The following is a 17,780-nucleotide window of genomic DNA, read 5'->3' as shown; positions in this document are numbered from 1 at the left end:
GACTTTTATGTTTGTAGACACCTGGGGATTCCACAGATGAAATCTGGTCAAAATCTAGTACTGAGGTACACTGATCGCGATCGTACTTCTGAGTCCAAATCAAACCAAATTTGGCATGCTTGTAGACACTGATGTTTTAAGGCTATCCCCAAAGTCTTTTTGCAATTGGATCACCAAAAGTCAAGATTTTGCAGTTTTTGAGTCTATCAGGCTAGTTTTACCCAAGTGGCCTGGTTCCCTTGATTTTTGATGTTTTTTGGGTGTGGTTGCTTTAGACAAACTTGTTTAGGATCTTATCAGAAAGGCACATGTCAAATCTTGTTTACTTCTAAGACTGAGGTACACCGATCACGATCGTAGTACCAGAGCCAAATCTGATGAAATTTTGTCTGCTCCCTCTGACAAGTGTGTCCTAGTGTTTTGTGCTACCACTCTGTTATTTGAATCAATGTTAGCCCTGTTTGGTCAAATTTTCAGAATTTCAGAGTCTTATGGCTTTTTTGGCCAAGGTTATGGTTTTCTGGTTTTTCGACTCTAACTTTTGCCCCAAATCTGATTGGAATGTGAATTGCTTATCCTACTCCTACGTACAGAACTGAAAAAACATAAGAATTTGAATCAAACACAACAAACACGACGGATTTCGGGTGAGATTTCAGTACTCAATCGAATTAGAGAAATTGAAGAGCAAAAATGCTTAAACACGTTCACTCACAGCTCCCTAAATCTCCTAAGAGAGCATCTGGCCGATCCACTGGCTCTAGATTCCCCTAGGCCCTAAACTCTTGTCTAGCAGCCTAACTGAGGTGTAAAATGGATTTGTGGATTGATCTTTTTTTTTTTTTAAAGGAGTCTAACTGCGCACTCGGTCACTCATCACCAAAGGTGCATTCCCCAGCAGCGGCGCCAATGTTTGCGGATCGCCGCGACGGACGTCCACAGCATAGCTCTCAAGCATCAACATATTTATCAATACAGGGGAAGCGACTCGGATGAGGCATGGAAACTCACTAGGTTGTCACGCCTAATGAAGTGAACTCGATGAGATGCATCTACTAATTCTACAAGTAAATCAAACGCGTCATTGCCAAGTAATCTGACTATGTCCTTCTACTCAGCTCTATAGTCGTCATGCCCATTTACCATGCAAATCTATTCGGAATCGCACGAAACTTGAAGGGAAGCTTCAGGGGACTATTAGGATCATATCCTATCACTGTCACAGCATTCTAGAGAGGTACCAGGATCACGATCGTTCGTTCCAAAGTCAACAAAAACAGCAAACAGTTGATCCTAATGGGTCGTTTTAGGGTCCCTAAAGCCCCTCCTAGGGTCGAAACGACATAAAATACGCATACAAACACTCAAAACAGCGATTTAAAGCCTCAAACACATAGTCGAAAACCTTCACCGAATCTTGAGTGATTATACTTGAAGGAAAGAGCAAAAGGAGAGGAACACAATGCAATAATCAAAACTGAATTTGGATTACCGTAGCCGCAATGGCGAAGATTACAAGTTTGAACAAGAAGGAGCTCTCATTCGTACGCTGTTTTCTCCGTTTCTTCTTCAAAAGATCATCCAAAACTTACAAAAAATGACCTTTATAGATTAGGTCTTGCAAAAAATGGCTTGTTTGGCCATAAGCTCCTAATCTTAAAACTGGCTCTCTAATATACAATTGCTCCCAAAAGAATAATTATACATCCTTGACAATTTTCCGGCTTAGAGATGCTTCTCTACAAAAGAATTTTACAATGGTTTCTCAGGAAATTATGGTCCTTCTGGCCATGGCCGCCTGTTGCTTCTTCCGCCAAACACTTCCCAAAGAAGTACACATCGACGTTAATGGACAAGCAAGAGCCTGGTCATTACGGATGTTTAGGATGTCATTTTTGCACTACATGTTTTCAGTGCGACACTCAAGTTGAGTTTTTGATAATCTTCAACTCACAGGAGCTGATCTCTACAAGAAAGTATAGATGCAGCAATCAGTTGCGATAGCATGGCTGTCCATAAGATCTTGACAGTTCCCTTGTGTGGGTCTCCTGCTCTCTCTATAGCACTACGGAGTGTCTATGAACATACTATTTTGGGGTAAAACCCGGCGGGTAATTGATACATCACCCCATAGGCATTAAGGATCACAGTTTGATATGCATTGAGGATCACATTTGATCTCTCCTAGTTATACTTTCAAGGAAAGAATTTCGCAATCTACCACACGTGGTAGCAGATGGAGGCACTTTTCAAGATTGATTCCAATCATTCTGTACACGGTTGACTATGTTGGTTATCGTTATCTGCTACTTGAGCAGTTTCTACAAAGAGTCTTACCAAGGGGTTTGCCAACGTAGATTATGATCCAAGGGCTTGGATTGCAAAGGCAACACCCACGGTTCCCAGTGCAATGCTGTTTGTTTTTTAGGTAGGGGACGTGCTCCTCTCCATTTGAGTACAGGTAAGTGTACATTACGTTCAAATCTCCAGGTACGCATCTATTGATTTGGTGTTATTCCATTTTTAATATGCTTTGCTTGGTTTTTCAAGACGTCTAAGTACGCTTGAATGTTACAGGGCCATGCCAAGGGAATGTCAGCACAAAGTATTTTGGGCTAAGTGTCCAATCTATCTTTTTGTCTTATGCTGTTACGAACCTACTTGTAGGGTTCAATTTGGCACATGTTGTCACCTGGGATACAACATGGTCTAGGAACTCAAGGAGTTTGGTTTAGCCAGTGTGGAGCAAGCTAATGAGGGTCCCTCTCACTCTTGTCGTAGAGTGTTTTGTAGTTCCTCCACACACAAGTACATCTTGTACTTGATGGATGTCGCTTTTTCGGCCATCCTTCTTTGAGACATATTCCACATGTGGTGAATATGAGTCTCTGGGACTGACACTGGCGCCTAATTCTTAATGATGTGTCGTGACGAAGTCCCTACGTGCTGGTTGCATCCGTTTATTAGACCATTTGGAGCACACCGTATCGCGAACAATTTCAGTGGCCAGAAATTGTCGGGTACTCAGTACAGATTTGTTGCGATGACAACTGCTGTGAAACCACCGTAACGGAGGGTCGTTTCTACATATAGCCAAGTATGCTAAGTTACTGAGAATGTCTCATGGTTGGTACCTAGGTGTGACTGATCTTTCACATTCTATTATGGTCCGACTCTTGTTGAAAGGCTTTTACTTACGTACCGTGGAAAGTCTCGTCATGGAATTGCGGTTTGGATAAATTTGTGTTAAATGCATGCACACTAGGTGTTATGGGCCCTATTGTTTAATACTGATTTATTTGGAGTGGCATGCCAATTCATGGACTTTTATTCTCTCTGCACCTTTTTGCACTGCATGTGCAATCTCTCCTACAGATTTATTATGAGTTTACACCCTGCCATACAAGGCACTGGCTTAGGATGGGTGTCTATGGTTGGATGGTCTAAACTCTAGGAGCTTACTCCAATCCACCCGCTTTCAACCTAGTTGGTTGTCTTCACTCCATATAAAATATATGGCTGGATACTCAATGATTGAGTCCTAGTTTATCAACAGTCAGGGAAGACTGTCTGTAAGTGGTTGGGGAACAACACCTCACTCTTACTGTTGCTATTCATCTCGGGTTGGATGGGCAACTTACCAATATTTCTTTTGCTAAAGGATTTTCTAAGAGCATACGTTAGCACAACGCATTTCTGAATAGATGATTTTCTCCCTATTCTAGAGTTTGCTTAAGCACGGTTTTCAACTTTGAACACCTGTTGTGGTGGGGTTGGAGATTGTTTCAATAGTTTCATACATCAAGGACTTACCAGGTGTGCTGACAAAGTATGTTGGCAAGTAACCTTCATTAGGGATGAACATGTAGTTCTTTGTGTTCCAAACTATTCAGAATTCTAACAAGAGGACACTCCCTATCTATGAACTTTTCAAGATACTCACACGAGTAGGCAATCTGACTCACAACTGCATGGAAAGTTACGCCAATGTTTCCTTGCATTTTTCCAGTACGTTCAGAAGATCTGAAAATTGGTTATGCCTTTGGACAATTCTCAGTTATGGTTACTCCTTTACAGTACTCAAGTGAGTTATAAATGGAGTTACCATTTAGACCCAAGTGGTTGCAAAAGGACAACAATGTTGAAAATCAAGATGTTGCTCTTGGTTTCATTGAACCTCCTCACTGCACCAATTATCGGTCATACAGCCAATTGGTTCACGTATGGGATGTCAATAAAGAAAACATCAGTATCCTTAAGAATATATTACTACTTGTGTTTTCGAGGACGAAAACTCTTCCTTAAGGGGGGAGTAATGTCAGGACAAGGGTCCTACGGGGCAAGGCCCAACCTAGGGGGTCAGGGACCTAGGCCAAGGGCATGGACTGGACCAGTGTGGATTGGGGATCCGCTTAGGGCAAGAGCTAGGAGCTAGGCCTATATAAAGGGCGGTAGGGAGGAGGATCCTACGTCTCAATTCCCCCCTTAAGGAAGAGTTTTCATCCTTGAAAACACAAGTAGTAATATCTTCTTAAGGATACTGATGTTTTCTTTATTGACGTCTCATACGTGAGCCATTTGTCTGTATGGCCGATAATTGGTGCAGTGAGGAGGTTCAATGAAACCAAGAGCAACATCTTGATTTTCAACATTGTTGTCCTTTTGCAACCACTTGGGTCTAAATGGTAACTCTATTTAAAACTCACTTGAGTACTGTAAAGGAGTAACCACAACTAAGAGTTGTCCAAAGGCATTGTCCAAAGGCATAACCAGTTTTTAGATCTTTTGAAGGTACTGGAATAATGCAAGGAAACCTTGGCATAACTATCCATGTAGTTGTGAGCCAGATTTCCTACTCGCGTGAGTATCTTGAAAAGTTCATAGATAGGGAGTGTCCTCTTGTTAGAATTCTGAATAGTTTGGAACACAAAGAACTACATGTTCATCCCTAATGAAGGTTACTTGCCAACATACTTTGTCAGCACACCTGGTAAGTCCTTGACGTATGAAACTATTGAAACAATCTCCAACCCCACCACAATAGGTGTTCAAAGTTGAAAACCGTACTTAAGCAAATTCTAGAATAGGTTGAAAATCATCTATTCAGAAATGCGTTGTGCTAATGTATGCTCTTAGCAGATCCTTTAGCAAAAGAAATATTTGTAAGTTGCCCATCCAACACGAGATGAATAGCAGCAGTAAGAGTGAGGTGTTGTTCCCCAACCACTTACAGATAGTCTTCCCTGACTTTCGATAAACTAGGACTCAATCATTGAGTATCCAGCCATATATTTTATATGGAGTGAAGACAACCAACTAGGTTGAAAGCAGGTAGACTGGAGTAAGCTCCTAGAGTTTAGACCATCCAACCCATAGACACCCATCCTGAGCCAGTGCCTTGTATGGTAGGGTGTAAACTCATAATAAATCTATAGGAGAGATTGCACATGCAGTGCAAAAAGGTGCAGAGAGAATAAAAGTCCATGAATTGGCATGCCGCTCCAAATAAATCAGTATTAAACACTAGGGCCCATAACACCTAGTGTGCATGCATTTAACACAAATTTATCCAAACCGCAATTCCATGACGAGACTTTCCACGGTACGTAAGTGAAACCTTTCAACAAGAGTCGGACCATAACAGAATGTGAAAAATTGGTCACACCTAGGTACCAATCATGAGACATTCTCAGTAACTTAGCATACTTGGCTGTATGTAGAAACGACCCTCCGTTAAGGTCGTTTCACATCACTTGTCATCTCAACAAATCTGTACTGAGTACCCGACAATTTCTGGCCACTGAAATTGTTCCTGATGTGGTGTGCTCCAAATGGTCTAATAAACGGATGCGACCAGAACGTAGGGACTGCGTCACGACACATAATTAAGAATTAGGCGCCAGTGTCAGTCCCAGAGACTCATATTCACCACATGTGGAATATGTCTCAAAGAAGGATGGCCGAAAAAGCGACATCCACCAAGTACAAGATGTACTTGTGTGTGGAGGAACTACAAAACACTCTGCGACAAGAGTGAGAGGGACCCTCATTATCTCGCTCCACACTGGCTAAATTGAACTCCTTGAGTTCCTAGACCATGTTGTATCCCAGGTGACAACATGTGCCAAATTGAACCCTACAAGTAGGTTCGTAACAGCATAAGACAGAAAGATAGATTGGACACTTGGCCCAAAATACTTTGTGCCGACAGGCCCTTGGCATGGCTCTGTAATATTCAAGCGTACTTAGACGTCTTGAAAAACCAAGCAAAGCATACTAAAAATGGAATAACACCAAATCAATCGATGCGTACCTCGAGATTTGAACGTAATGTACACTTACCTGTATTCAAATGGAGAGGAGCACGTCCCCTACCTGAAAAAACAAACAGCATTGCACTGGGAACCCTGGGTGTTGCCTTTGCAATCCAAGCCCTTGGATTAGAATCTACGTAGTCAAACCCCTTGGTAAGACTCTTTGTAGAACCTGGGTAGATCTGGTTGATCTTGAAAAGAATTATCCGAAGAATGCCAATAGTTAGGTCTTACCCTTGTCCTAACAATGGCTCTTAGCCGGTGTGGCTCATAGCCATTATGCAAATTAGTGTTGAACGGACGAACCGATGAAGACTAATTTGAGTAGCATCTTAGCCACGTGTTAGTTGAGAGTTAGAGCACCTTGGCTCAGGCTGACTTACGGGCAAAACATGTATCAAAAGATGCTGAAAAAGTTTTCATTTTTCTTGAGAGAAATAAGAAAAAGAAAGTGAAGAAGAGCATGCTGGGCCGAGGAACTTTCCTTAAATTTCTAGAGTGTGTGCCCAGAATGTGTGCTCTTAGGCATCTTATGCCTGATTTGCAGCTTATCCTATAAGCATGCCACAATTTGACTGTATGATGCTCGCATCGCGAGAGGTAACACAAGTCACATCTTGACCATCTACCGTGTATGGGTTGTGACTGTATGGGGATGACTTGAATAGGGCACCTTGCCAGTGAATCCAGTAGAAATTTTAGGTTCTTTTTAGTGGTGTGTGCCTTGATAGCAACCATAAATAAATTTATGGGAACAATTCATAACTAATATTGTCCTTGACAGAGTGATTGTGTGAGAGCGTACTTTATACCACCTGGGTAGCATGCCTTGCATACAAAAATGGAAGCCCGTGGCTACCATGACAATCGTAAAAGTCAACACCATAAGTGCCTTGCCCCGTCTAGACTGGTAGGGATTCGATGAGATGATATCCTGATTAATGTAGGTGCCCCAAACTTGGTTGCCAACTGCTCTTAACACCGAGTTAATCGGAGTACGAATTAGAAGCCTTGTTTCATGTGAAATGGGCCAAGCATTTGGCTTTGCACAACAAACAATACTGTCTAAAGTAAATGCAAAACGTAAAATTGTAGGACACGTGTATCATATACAACCTAATTCAATGATCTTGCATGCATCTCATAATGTTTTCGACGGATCGTATAAGCCGAGATGATGTGATTGGTCGTACCAAAAATGACTATAGCAGAAAAGCAATTGGGGCATAACAGTACCCAATTCCAAAAGCTTACAATACGCTAAAAATCCATATGCAAGTATGAGAAAATTGCTAAGCATAACATGTTGAAAAGCCATATAACTAGTGTGCCGTGCACCAAAACTAGAGTTTATGTCAAATCACGAACTCATGCATCATGCTTAAGTTGTCGGACATGTGGACACTGCTTTTTTTTATGCATTCCTAAGCAATAAAAGCATAATTTTTGACGCTTTTCCTATTGAAAGTCTGATTGTGAGCGTCGCTTCCTGACCACGTTGGTCACGATCAAATCTGTATCGACAACCAATTTCTCTTGTACCTGCTGGACCTCTTTGGTCATAACTGTTGGGCAGACAACCCGTTGGGTTGCTGGCAAGTGAGAAGCTGATTCTGGTAACATATTGTAAATTAATCGTGTGAGGTTGTCCACTTGCGTAGCCAATATTTGGACCCGTACATCGAGCTTGCGAAATCATGTCTCAAAAGTTTGCCAGTCCTGTCGAGTGACGAATTCCCTGGCATCCGGCAAATTACTATCATCCTCCAGAATATCAAACACGCTCTAAGGAGGAGGTGTAGAAACTCGCGGAGAGAAAGATAGACTGCCTGGGTATGCATTGTCCATCCCGGTTTCCACGTGGGTACCCTTCGTGAGAGTATCCGGCCACACGACATCCACAAGTGAAGCAGACCCCAAGGATTCGAAGTCAAACATGTGTTGATCATCAATTTCCGCACTCATGGCGAATCCGTGTTGTGCGAATAAAAGAGAAAACGGTACCTTGGAGTGCAAAAAAAACTCGTCGCTGTACAAACACAGAGGCCGGTGATGAGCCGTACTAACTTCGCCTGCGGTCGTAAAGAAGGTGAATTTCAAGCCACGGGAGAAGTCGTGAAGAGTTGAAATCGCCGAGGAATTTCAAATTGCCGATGACATTGAAGGTGTCGAGAAAGTCGAGCTTCCCAATAAACTCCTTGGCATCGAATGCAGTCCCGCAAATTGCAAGTCACCGTATGTGGACTTGATGAAGGATCTTGCAAATGTCGGTTGCCAAAGTTTGGTCCACAATTTCTGGTCTTCAGGACCTGCGGAACTCCAAAAAATAGTAGAAGAACAATCCTCCAAATGCACCATAGACGACTCTGCAATTTTGGAAACTCTGCCGAAAATCGAGGGTCTCGACGAAAATCTCGGACCCTTGTCGACGAGGTTACCACCGTTTGCTCACCGTCAAGGAGAGTGGAGGGTTACCACGGGTGGGCACGAGCCCTAAGGAGAGGGGACCTTCCTGTTTTTTTTTTTAATGGTTGCCCTAAGGCCAAGGGCCTTTGGGCGCCTTAGTTTGAAATCCCACCTCAAAGCAGACGGCGATGGCGTTGCAGGCAGCCGAGCGCAAGAAACTCACACCATGCTCGGAAAGTTGCTCCACGGCGTGAGCGCATGTGACGAACTTTGCTGCTCATGGCCTCGCGGATCCATCAAGCCCACCCCCGCGGCGTTTCACATTGGTCAGAAACTCGGCTTCCCTCGCCTCAAGAGGCTCTGCACACGTCTCCTTGACTTCGTCCCCGCCTTGCCAAGGGAGCAGCTCCACGGCCTTGCATGCACATGCCACATGCAAAAAAGACCACGCCCTCCCCTAAACTTAGCTCTGATACCGATGTAAGACCTAGGGTAACTGAACATAGGATCCTCCTCCCTACCGCCCTTTATATAGGCCTAGCTCCTAGCTCTTGCCCTAAGCGGATCCCCAGTCCAGGCCCTTGGCCTAGGTCGTTGACCCCCTAGGTTGGGCCTTGCCCCGTAGGACCCTTGTCCTGACATTACTCCCTCCTTAATCAGGACAAGGGTCCTACGGGGCAAGGACCAACTTAGGGGGTCAGGGACCTAGGCCAAGGGCCTGGACTGGACCAGTGTGGACTCGGGATCCGCTTAGGGCAAGAGCTAGGAGCTAGGCCTATATAAGGGGCGGTAGGGAGGAGGATCCCAGGTCTTAGTTTTCTAGGTCTTACATTGGTATTAGAGCTCAGGGAGGGAGCAACCATGGAGGAGGGGGTGAAGGATGGCCTTATCTTCCGTTCTCTCTCTCTCTCTCTCTCTCTCTCTCTCTCTCTCTCTCTCTCTCTCTCTCTCTCTCTCTCTCTCTCTCGGTCGTTCATGGCTATATTTAGCAGGCCAAGGGTCTATATAGGGCATGGCTGGGTGGAGATTAGCATGTTTAGTCCCTAGTCATAACCGTGGATTCCAACAGGCAATGAAACCCCTTGGTCGATGCACATAAATCTATGCAAGCCGTGCTTGCCATAAATGTTGTACAAGCGGAAAAAGAACATTGCATCTGTGCATGTGGAACCGCAAATTTGCCAAGCTCATTAAGTATTTCTGTCGAATGCCCTGCTTTTCATTTGCATGCATTATTGGCACCTCGACAATTGTAATTCTTTGGAATTGGAGCAAAGGGCCGTGAATGACATGCAAGGTACCGCAGCAGAGATCTGCAAAAGAAAGTGGTCATCGAGGATGTGCTCGCGGACTGTTGTGAGGCACCTGCATCAAATGAGGGGGGGGGGGGGGGGGGGGGGGGGGGGTGCCCGGGGTGGGTACGCTCCCTTAACTGCTTTTTTTTGCGTTGGGATAAATGGCCCTCCCCGTGGGCGGTCGCTTGTGAACAAAAAAAAATAAGGGATTAAAAAAAAATAAAAAAATGAGCAACAGCGATGGCGGGTGACGCCGACGACGACCAGGGAGATGTCCCAGCTACTGCGTGCCGACTCTGGCCTGGCTGGTGTGACGAAAACTCCTCTAGGGCCTGGGGCGCATCCGACAAGCCCCATCTTGGCGATTTTCAGGCACGTCGACCTGCATCCGTTTTGCATGCTAGCGGCCGATCGCGCGGCTGCTTGTCGCATCCTATCGGCCTCAAGCAAGCCCGCGGCTTGAAGGGATCGGGATTGGGAAAAACATGCATCCCATGCAAGGCATGCAAAACGGCCTGATCCGTCGTGGCTGTAGGCCCTTCCAAACTCGCCATGCTTCACGAGAGAGAGAGAGAGAGAGAGAGAGAGAGAGAGAGAGAGAGAGAGAGAGAGAGAGAGAGAGAGAGAGAGAGAGAGAGAGAGAGAGAGAGAGATCCATGGCAAGAAGTGCTTGCCCTGCCTCCTTCTTCTTCCTCCCCCTTCCCCCTAAGCTCTGATACCAATGTAAGACCTAGGGGACTCAGACGTAGGATCGTCCTCCCTACCGCCGTTTATATAGGCCTAGCTCCTAGCTCTTGCCCTAAGCGGATCCCTAGTCCACACTGGTCCAATCTAGACCCTTGGCCTAGGTCCCTGACCCCCTAGGTTGGGCCTTGCCCCGTAGGACCCTTGTCCTGATAGATGGGGTTGGCTACTGAGAATATTCAACAAGTTAAGGACTTTATCCAAGATCATATGGATATGCTGAAAATTGCTTGTCAAAATACTCGACAACCACAAAATCGAAACAAGAAGTATGCTGATGAAAAACATTGGCAAGTCAACTTCATGGAAGGCGAAGAGGTATTCTTTTTTTGTTCCAAAGCATTCGGAAAGTCTGAAAACTGGCCCAACACCTAAGTTATCTCCTAGATATTATGGGTTGTTTAAAATACTTAAGGGAGTTGGTGATATGGCCTACAAACTTTCTTTACCTGCGTACTCTTGTATTCATTCGGTTTTTCACGTAAGTTGTTTACGGAACGCTTACATACGAATGACAATGTAATCAATCATTAGATTTTGGTCGATTTTATTATACCGCCAACCCAATCGCATGAACCCGAGAAAGCGCATTCTCGACTACCATAATTTACGAACTCGTTCATCATGTGCATCATGAAGCATTTGTTAAGTGGAAAGCTTGACTTGAAGAAGGCGCCACTTGAGAAAACATAAGTGTTCTTACAAAGAAATGCCCCACTTTTGTTTTCGAGGATGAAAACACTTCTCCAAGAGGGGAGTAACTTGTAAAGCTAAGGGTAGCCGAGCTGACGAGGGTCCTGGTGGGAATTGAGCACATGGGCTCGACTACCCTATAAAGGGGGTCAAGGCAGGTTGGGTGGAGAGTGGAGTTCTCAAAGACTCTTGGACTTATATTTCATTTGTGGTGGAATGAAATGAGACACCATCTATACTATATATTAAGGAGACTGGTTTTCCAGTGCCACGTGTCAAAGTTTGCTGCATCCGGTGAGTTCCGGTTTATATGGGTGAGAGAGAGAGGGGGAGAGAGAGAGGCGCCGAAGACGGCCGGCCGTACTAGTTGTATGTAAAGTTCTCGAAGATCTCTCTCTGTCTCTCTTTGTCTCCCCCATGACGTTGAAACCACTTTAAAGAAACGTTGCAAGTGTGCGCGCGCACACACACACACACACACACACACAGAGAGAGAGAGGTCTGGAGTTCAAGACGTTTAAAATTCTCTCCTCGTCTGCATCTTCGGGGAGTTGAACCCTCCTCACCAACGTTTTAAACTCTTTGAAGCTTGGGGTCGCTTGTCTTTGTAAATTCTCTTTTGCAACAAAGAGAGAGAGAGAGATGGCGGGCAACGAGCCCAAGCTGGACCTGGACGCCAAGTGGGATGCCTGCTATGATCTTACGCTGCGACGCTTCTTCTACTCCTCCCTTGCTGGAGCAGCCTCAGCCCTACTCCTCTTCAGTAAGTGCATCTCAGAGTGGTTCCCCCACCCAACACACACACAAACAAAAAAAGCAACCCCCCCCCCCCCCCCCCCCCCCCCCAAAAAAAAAATAAAAATAAAAATTCCACCCAACATGTGTGTGTTCATGCTAAGCATAATTTCTGCTTTCAAGCTAAGCTTGGAAGCAAAAGCTAGAATTGTGTTTCTGGTAAGGGACTATCTTAGTCATGACTATCTGTCCTTCCTTTCATGATTGAAAATAACATGCAGAGGTCGGTCTTTTACTTTTGAGTTGCCCATTTGTGGATAGCCATTTGTGTGAATTGGGTGAATTCAAGCCTGAAATATAGCCTGAAAAACATACTTTAATCATCTTGATTGGCAAACAACTTGAAATATAAGCAATGAGGTTTTCACACCTAACCTAAGTTTGCAAACTGGATCTTGGATTTATATATTTTTGCATGTATGCTGGCATTGATGTTTAGAAAAGTCCGGTTTTTCTTGTTTTTTTTTGTGGTCTTTGTAGTTTTCCATGTGTCACTCTGCACCCATTCAAGATTGTGTGGTCCCCACCATAAGTCATTGCAAGAGCCTTGCTTTAATTGCTCCAAAGTTGTTATTTTGGTTTGGATGCCATTGTTGGTTTTGATGTTCTCATAAGGCACAATAAAGTCTCTTAGCGTGCTGGTTACTTGCACAAAATTAAGATACACATGAATGAGGCGCAAGACGGGAGAAGTTTGATCCCCCCGCTTCAAGAAATATTGTCATACATCAGAGAACCCTGCTGATTATTTTTGCATGGCATTGACGGTTTAGAGAAGTCTGGTTTTTCTTATTTTCTTTGTGGCCTTTGTGGTTTACTATGTTTCACTCTGCACTCATTTAGGATTGTGTCTCCCTACCATAAGTCATTGCAAGAGCCTTCCCTTAATTGCTATCATTGCAAGAGCCTTCCCTTAATTGCTCCAAAGTTGTTATCATCGGTTTGGATGCTATTGTTAGTTTTGATATTCTCAGAAGGCACATTAAAGTCTCTTATCGCATCCATGTGCTTCAAGGAATGATCGGAATTTAGAAATACTGTCCTATGTCAGAGAACCCTGTTAATATCTTCACCAAACCTTACCACAGGCGACATTATCCCTTCATGCCAGCTCCTTTCGATTGGTTTCCCATCCAGGACCTGAGATGGGGTGTTAGAGTTACCATCTTTTGTCTGGTGGTGGCTCCACTATCTCCAAAAAGCAATCTAGGGAGTGAGGGCTGTTTTCTGGCTTTGCCTGGCCGTATTTGAGGCAGATGTATCTTCTCAGCTGTTTGGCCGTTGAGGCAAGGGCAATGTAGGAGATTGTCACACACAGCAAAAGGTAACCGCCTGATGTGGGTTGCTGCCAGCAAAAGTTTGATTGATTACGGAGAAATTAAGCTGAGCTGCGAAGAAGGGTTGCTGTGGCGTTTGGAGGTTGCCCTAGCAATCGACAAGGCTAAGCTACGATCATTAAGACGTATCAAATAAGATTAATGTGATTGAGAGCGTTTATGCTAATGAAAGTCAAATAAAATAAAGTGAGCTTGAGATAGGTCGGCATAGAGTCAATGGTGGATTTTGAGTAAATATTGAATGAAATAGGCTTGATTACAGCTTGAATGATGTTTAATCAAAGCAACATGAGTAGAAATGGCTCTGATACCAAATGATGGGATGAACTAGCTCTCAGGGATGCTAATTACATCATAAGGGATTAGCATTTTGTAACGCATAGCGTAACCCTTGTGTGTGTACCACTAAAGGGATGATTAGTGGATAGTGAGAACTGAAAGAGAGAGGCGACTCGCGACACAGAGTGGCGGAATTCCACCCCAGAGAGTATTGGCCTCAAACCTTGGCGCCCCTTTCGGTATTTCTTTATATTGCATCAACACAGTACAAGCCGGTACTCCAGACTTTGCACCTTCTCCAAGAAGCATGCGAGAGAATGAGCCCTAATTTCATATTTAAAGACCCTTGGCCTGAAAAGCAGTTACAGTGAAAAGCCTTCAAAACTCAAAAGCTTCTGGTCCAAAAAGCAAAGCCAAAAGCTGTCAGCGTAATTTATGATTTCCGTACAGCTTGCCACGTCATCATCCAGCGCAAAACGTGGAAATCTGTACAGCATGCCACGTCATCATGCGAGCACAATTTTCGAAAATCCGCCACGTTGTCAGAAGCTACGCAATTTTCAGAAATCTGTTGCTGCTTCTGCTTCTTTTAGGGTTTAGGCCCTTCAGCCGGTAGCTCTGTTCTTCAGTAGGTCAACACGTCAACAATTTGTTACATATTCCACTAACTAAGGGGTATTTCCCACGTGGACATGCACACCTCTTTCCAACATCATATACTCAAACAAACATGGAAATCTGAAAGAGTAAACAATCTATGTTGCAATCATGCATAGAAGTTTGTATGCTGAATACTGTTAGCCATAATATTTGGCCAGAGTATCTATGATTAGTCTAAAAAAGCAACCATAATCTGTGTGGATCTCTTATGGGGAGTGGAGTTGTTCCCCTTATGCAGCAAGCAACGCAGTAGACTCAACGGTACTTGGTAGAGAAGCTCCTCACGCTTTAAGACTCCAAGACAAGATCTCTTTCACTAAGAATATATACCAAGTTGTTCTCCTCCAATTCAACCCCTCATCTCCTCTCAGTAGAAGTCTTAGAAGATCTCTCTTTGGAATCTTTTCGTAAAGTTCTTGCCAACGTCAACTTTTCAAGAGATTGGAATGATTGGAATCTTCTCTTAGTAGAAGTCTAAAAAATCTCTCTTTGGAATCTTTTCGTAAAGTTCTTGCCACCTTCTACTTGCCAATCCTTGTAACCATATCTTATGAGGCACCGAATTTGTTTTTAGATGTCTCTCTGGATTCGTCCAGTTGATCCCAGGGATAGGTGAGGTTGTGGGAGATAGGTGAGGTTGTTTTCTCATGTCGGGTTGTGTTTAGCTATCACAAACTGCATGACCACTCGGGCTAGGACCAGCTGATGACATGGCAGAATTGTATGGACGATCGGAAATTGCGTTGGCATGTTGACGTTGCATCAATACGGATGTCTGCGTTTTGCATTGTGCCATGTGGCAAGCTGTACGGATTTTCGCGATTCACGATGACTGCTTTTGGGCCAAGGAGCTTTTGAGTTTGCAGCTTTTCATGTACTCGCTTTTGATTTTGAAGGCCATGGGTCTATAAATATGAACCCAGGGCCACTCCCAACTCAGTTTGCTGACGAGCACCTCAGCAGAAAGGACCCTTGTACTCTGTAACTTTGCTTAAGCATTAATATAAAAATAAATACCGAAAGGGGCGTTAGATTTTGGGGCCAATACCTCTGGGCACGGCACGAAGCTACGTTGAGTGGTGTCGACTCTATTTTGAAAGTCTGATAAAGTTGTGAAGTATTTTAAGTGATTCTCTCGTGTGTTGTGTCAGATTAACGACTTGTGGTGCCCAAGTCCGTTATAGTGGTATCAGAGCTTCATGCGTGTGCTTTTCTCAAAGCATACCGGTCCTACCAAAGAGCATACAGAGCAAGTTGGCGCTTCCAAAGTGTACATGGAAGTTTATTAAAGAATCGCGTGGCCCGACCCCAGACTTATTAGCCACTCCCACCCTTACTCCATCGCGCATCGGGCGCCCTCCCGTCTTCATCACTCTGTCTTATAGGGCATAAGCCATAAAGAACCCCAGGTTACACATGGATTCAAGTGATGAATCCCGCAAGCATCAGAGAACCCATCCGACAACTCCGAATCGGGTGAAAGCACGAGAAAATTCAAATGGACAACAACCACCTTCGGACGATTCAGAGAGAGAGTACGGGCCACCGTGGCCTACGGAGTATAAACGAATGGAGATGCAACGTCAACAGTAGGTTGATGCTTTGTCACGTGACACATCCAACCCTTTGTGTCCGTGGACAAGCTACACCATAACAGGGTTTCCGTCAAGTCCAGTTGGTTTAGATTAGAAGTGATCTGGCACTTTTGTGAGTCTATCGTAGACCGTGCATGCCCAGTCACTCAGTGTAGATGCATATCCTCTGGTTGCACACCGCATAAGCATAAGCATTTCCATCAGATTCCATCAAAGTCAGTTTGGGGATTTTTCAAGTGACTTTATTCTATTTTTAACATTTTTCACTTATTTATTAAGTGACTTTTGTTGGGAACTCAGCAGGGCAAATTGGGTAAGTTAATATATAAGCAAACCCAAGTTAGCACAATTGGGCAGATGAGCAAGGAGCACAACAGGCTTTCCAAGCAACAGGTGTTCCCTCCCTTTCTCAGCAAGATCCTCCCCAAGCCATCCTTGGTGAGACCTCCACCATCAGCCTCAGCGTTTTAGCATCGCCATCCTCTCTCCTGCCCTTGGCGTTTCTCACCCAACAGCCCATCGCCATCAAGCTCCCCCTTCCTGGCGTTTGTCCCCCCTACAGGCAGCCAATCATTGGCGTTTTTGGATTGCCAACCCATTGCAAGATTCAGCGTTTTACCTCAGTAATTCAGCATTGAAAAACGCAGCTTTGATAGTGTTTTACAGCAGGTAAATCAGCCCTTAGAAACGCAGCTTTGCCTTGAAATCTCCAACGTTTTCAGCCTACGACAGCAACAGGAAAAACGCAGCCAGAGCATTGCTTTAACAGCGTTTTGTATCATCCCTAATCCCCTCGCCAAAACCAGGGATTTTCAGCCCTATGAAGCAGCCCCAAGATCACCCAGATCCTCAGCATTTCCCCCTTGTGGACAACAGATAGAAGAGAACCAAATTCAGCCCTAAAGTCATCTTCGTCGTCATCGACATAGTCCCCGTTTGCATCAGTCCATGCATCATCATTGTACACCTTTGTGCAATCAAAAGTAGACCACTCTCGCCGACGAGAGTGGGGCCTTCGGAGGAGGGTTTTACAACCTCTCGGGTGTCGTATCTCTTTTCTCTCCTTCTCTCAGTCTCATACACTTGCACGCACAATATCCACTCACTTTGTTTGTGATCATAGCACTCTCCATAAGACGGAAGGCTCTCTCCTTCCCCAGGAACTAAAAGGAACCTTGAGCAAATATAGATCACTAATCTTGAGAAAATACAACATTCATTCCGCTGCACCTTACATTGATATCAGAGCTTTGGAAGTGTTCTGTACTACTCAAGGGAAGAACCACAAAGAACCACAAGAATTTTTTTTGCTTGTTGCGGTCGCACGAACCCAAGTTCGTTTGGGCATGTCGATTCCTAATCGTGTTTTGTTGAAGAGTGACAGGAATCCCAAGAAAGAAGGGCTTGTCCAGCCTCCCCTTGTGTCTCTTTTCTCTCATTGAGAGCGGACCGTGCACTTAGCGGCCGGCCAATCGACGTGAGGTGGGAATAAGCAACCTTGGTGTGAGCGCAAGGCGGCCAAGGGGTGCGCCCGCGGAACTCGGGTGAAGAGAAGATCCTTCTCCAACGCGATTTGCAAGCAAAAGAAAACCTCAAGAACCTCAAGAACCTCAAGAACCAAGTTCCTCGTGAACTTAAGAACCAAAGATCCTAGTGCATGGT

General features: G+C 44.6%; 1 protein-coding gene across 1 annotated transcript in view; it reads left to right on the top strand.

Moving 5' to 3' along the window:
• The first annotated feature begins 12,057 nt into the window (after window positions 1-12,057).
• LOC147456396 (MICOS complex subunit MIC10-like) overlaps window positions 12,058-17,780 on the top strand; it is a 109,587-nt gene continuing 103,864 nt past the window's right edge. The window contains exon 1 of the mRNA XM_086514889.1: window positions 12,058-12,215. Coding sequence (XP_086371015.1) covers window positions 12,095-12,215 — 121 coding nt within the window. The 5' untranslated portion in view covers window positions 12,058-12,094. The remainder of the gene's footprint in view (window positions 12,216-17,780) is intronic.

This window comes from Adiantum capillus-veneris, chromosome 6 (genome assembly GCF_014529385.1).
Source record: "Adiantum capillus-veneris isolate H3 chromosome 6, ASM1452938v2, whole genome shotgun sequence".
Lineage (NCBI taxonomy): Eukaryota > Viridiplantae > Streptophyta > Polypodiopsida > Polypodiales > Pteridaceae > Adiantum > Adiantum capillus-veneris.
Note: the sequence above shows the minus strand (reverse complement) of the source record. Positions and strands in the feature narration are given on the sequence as shown.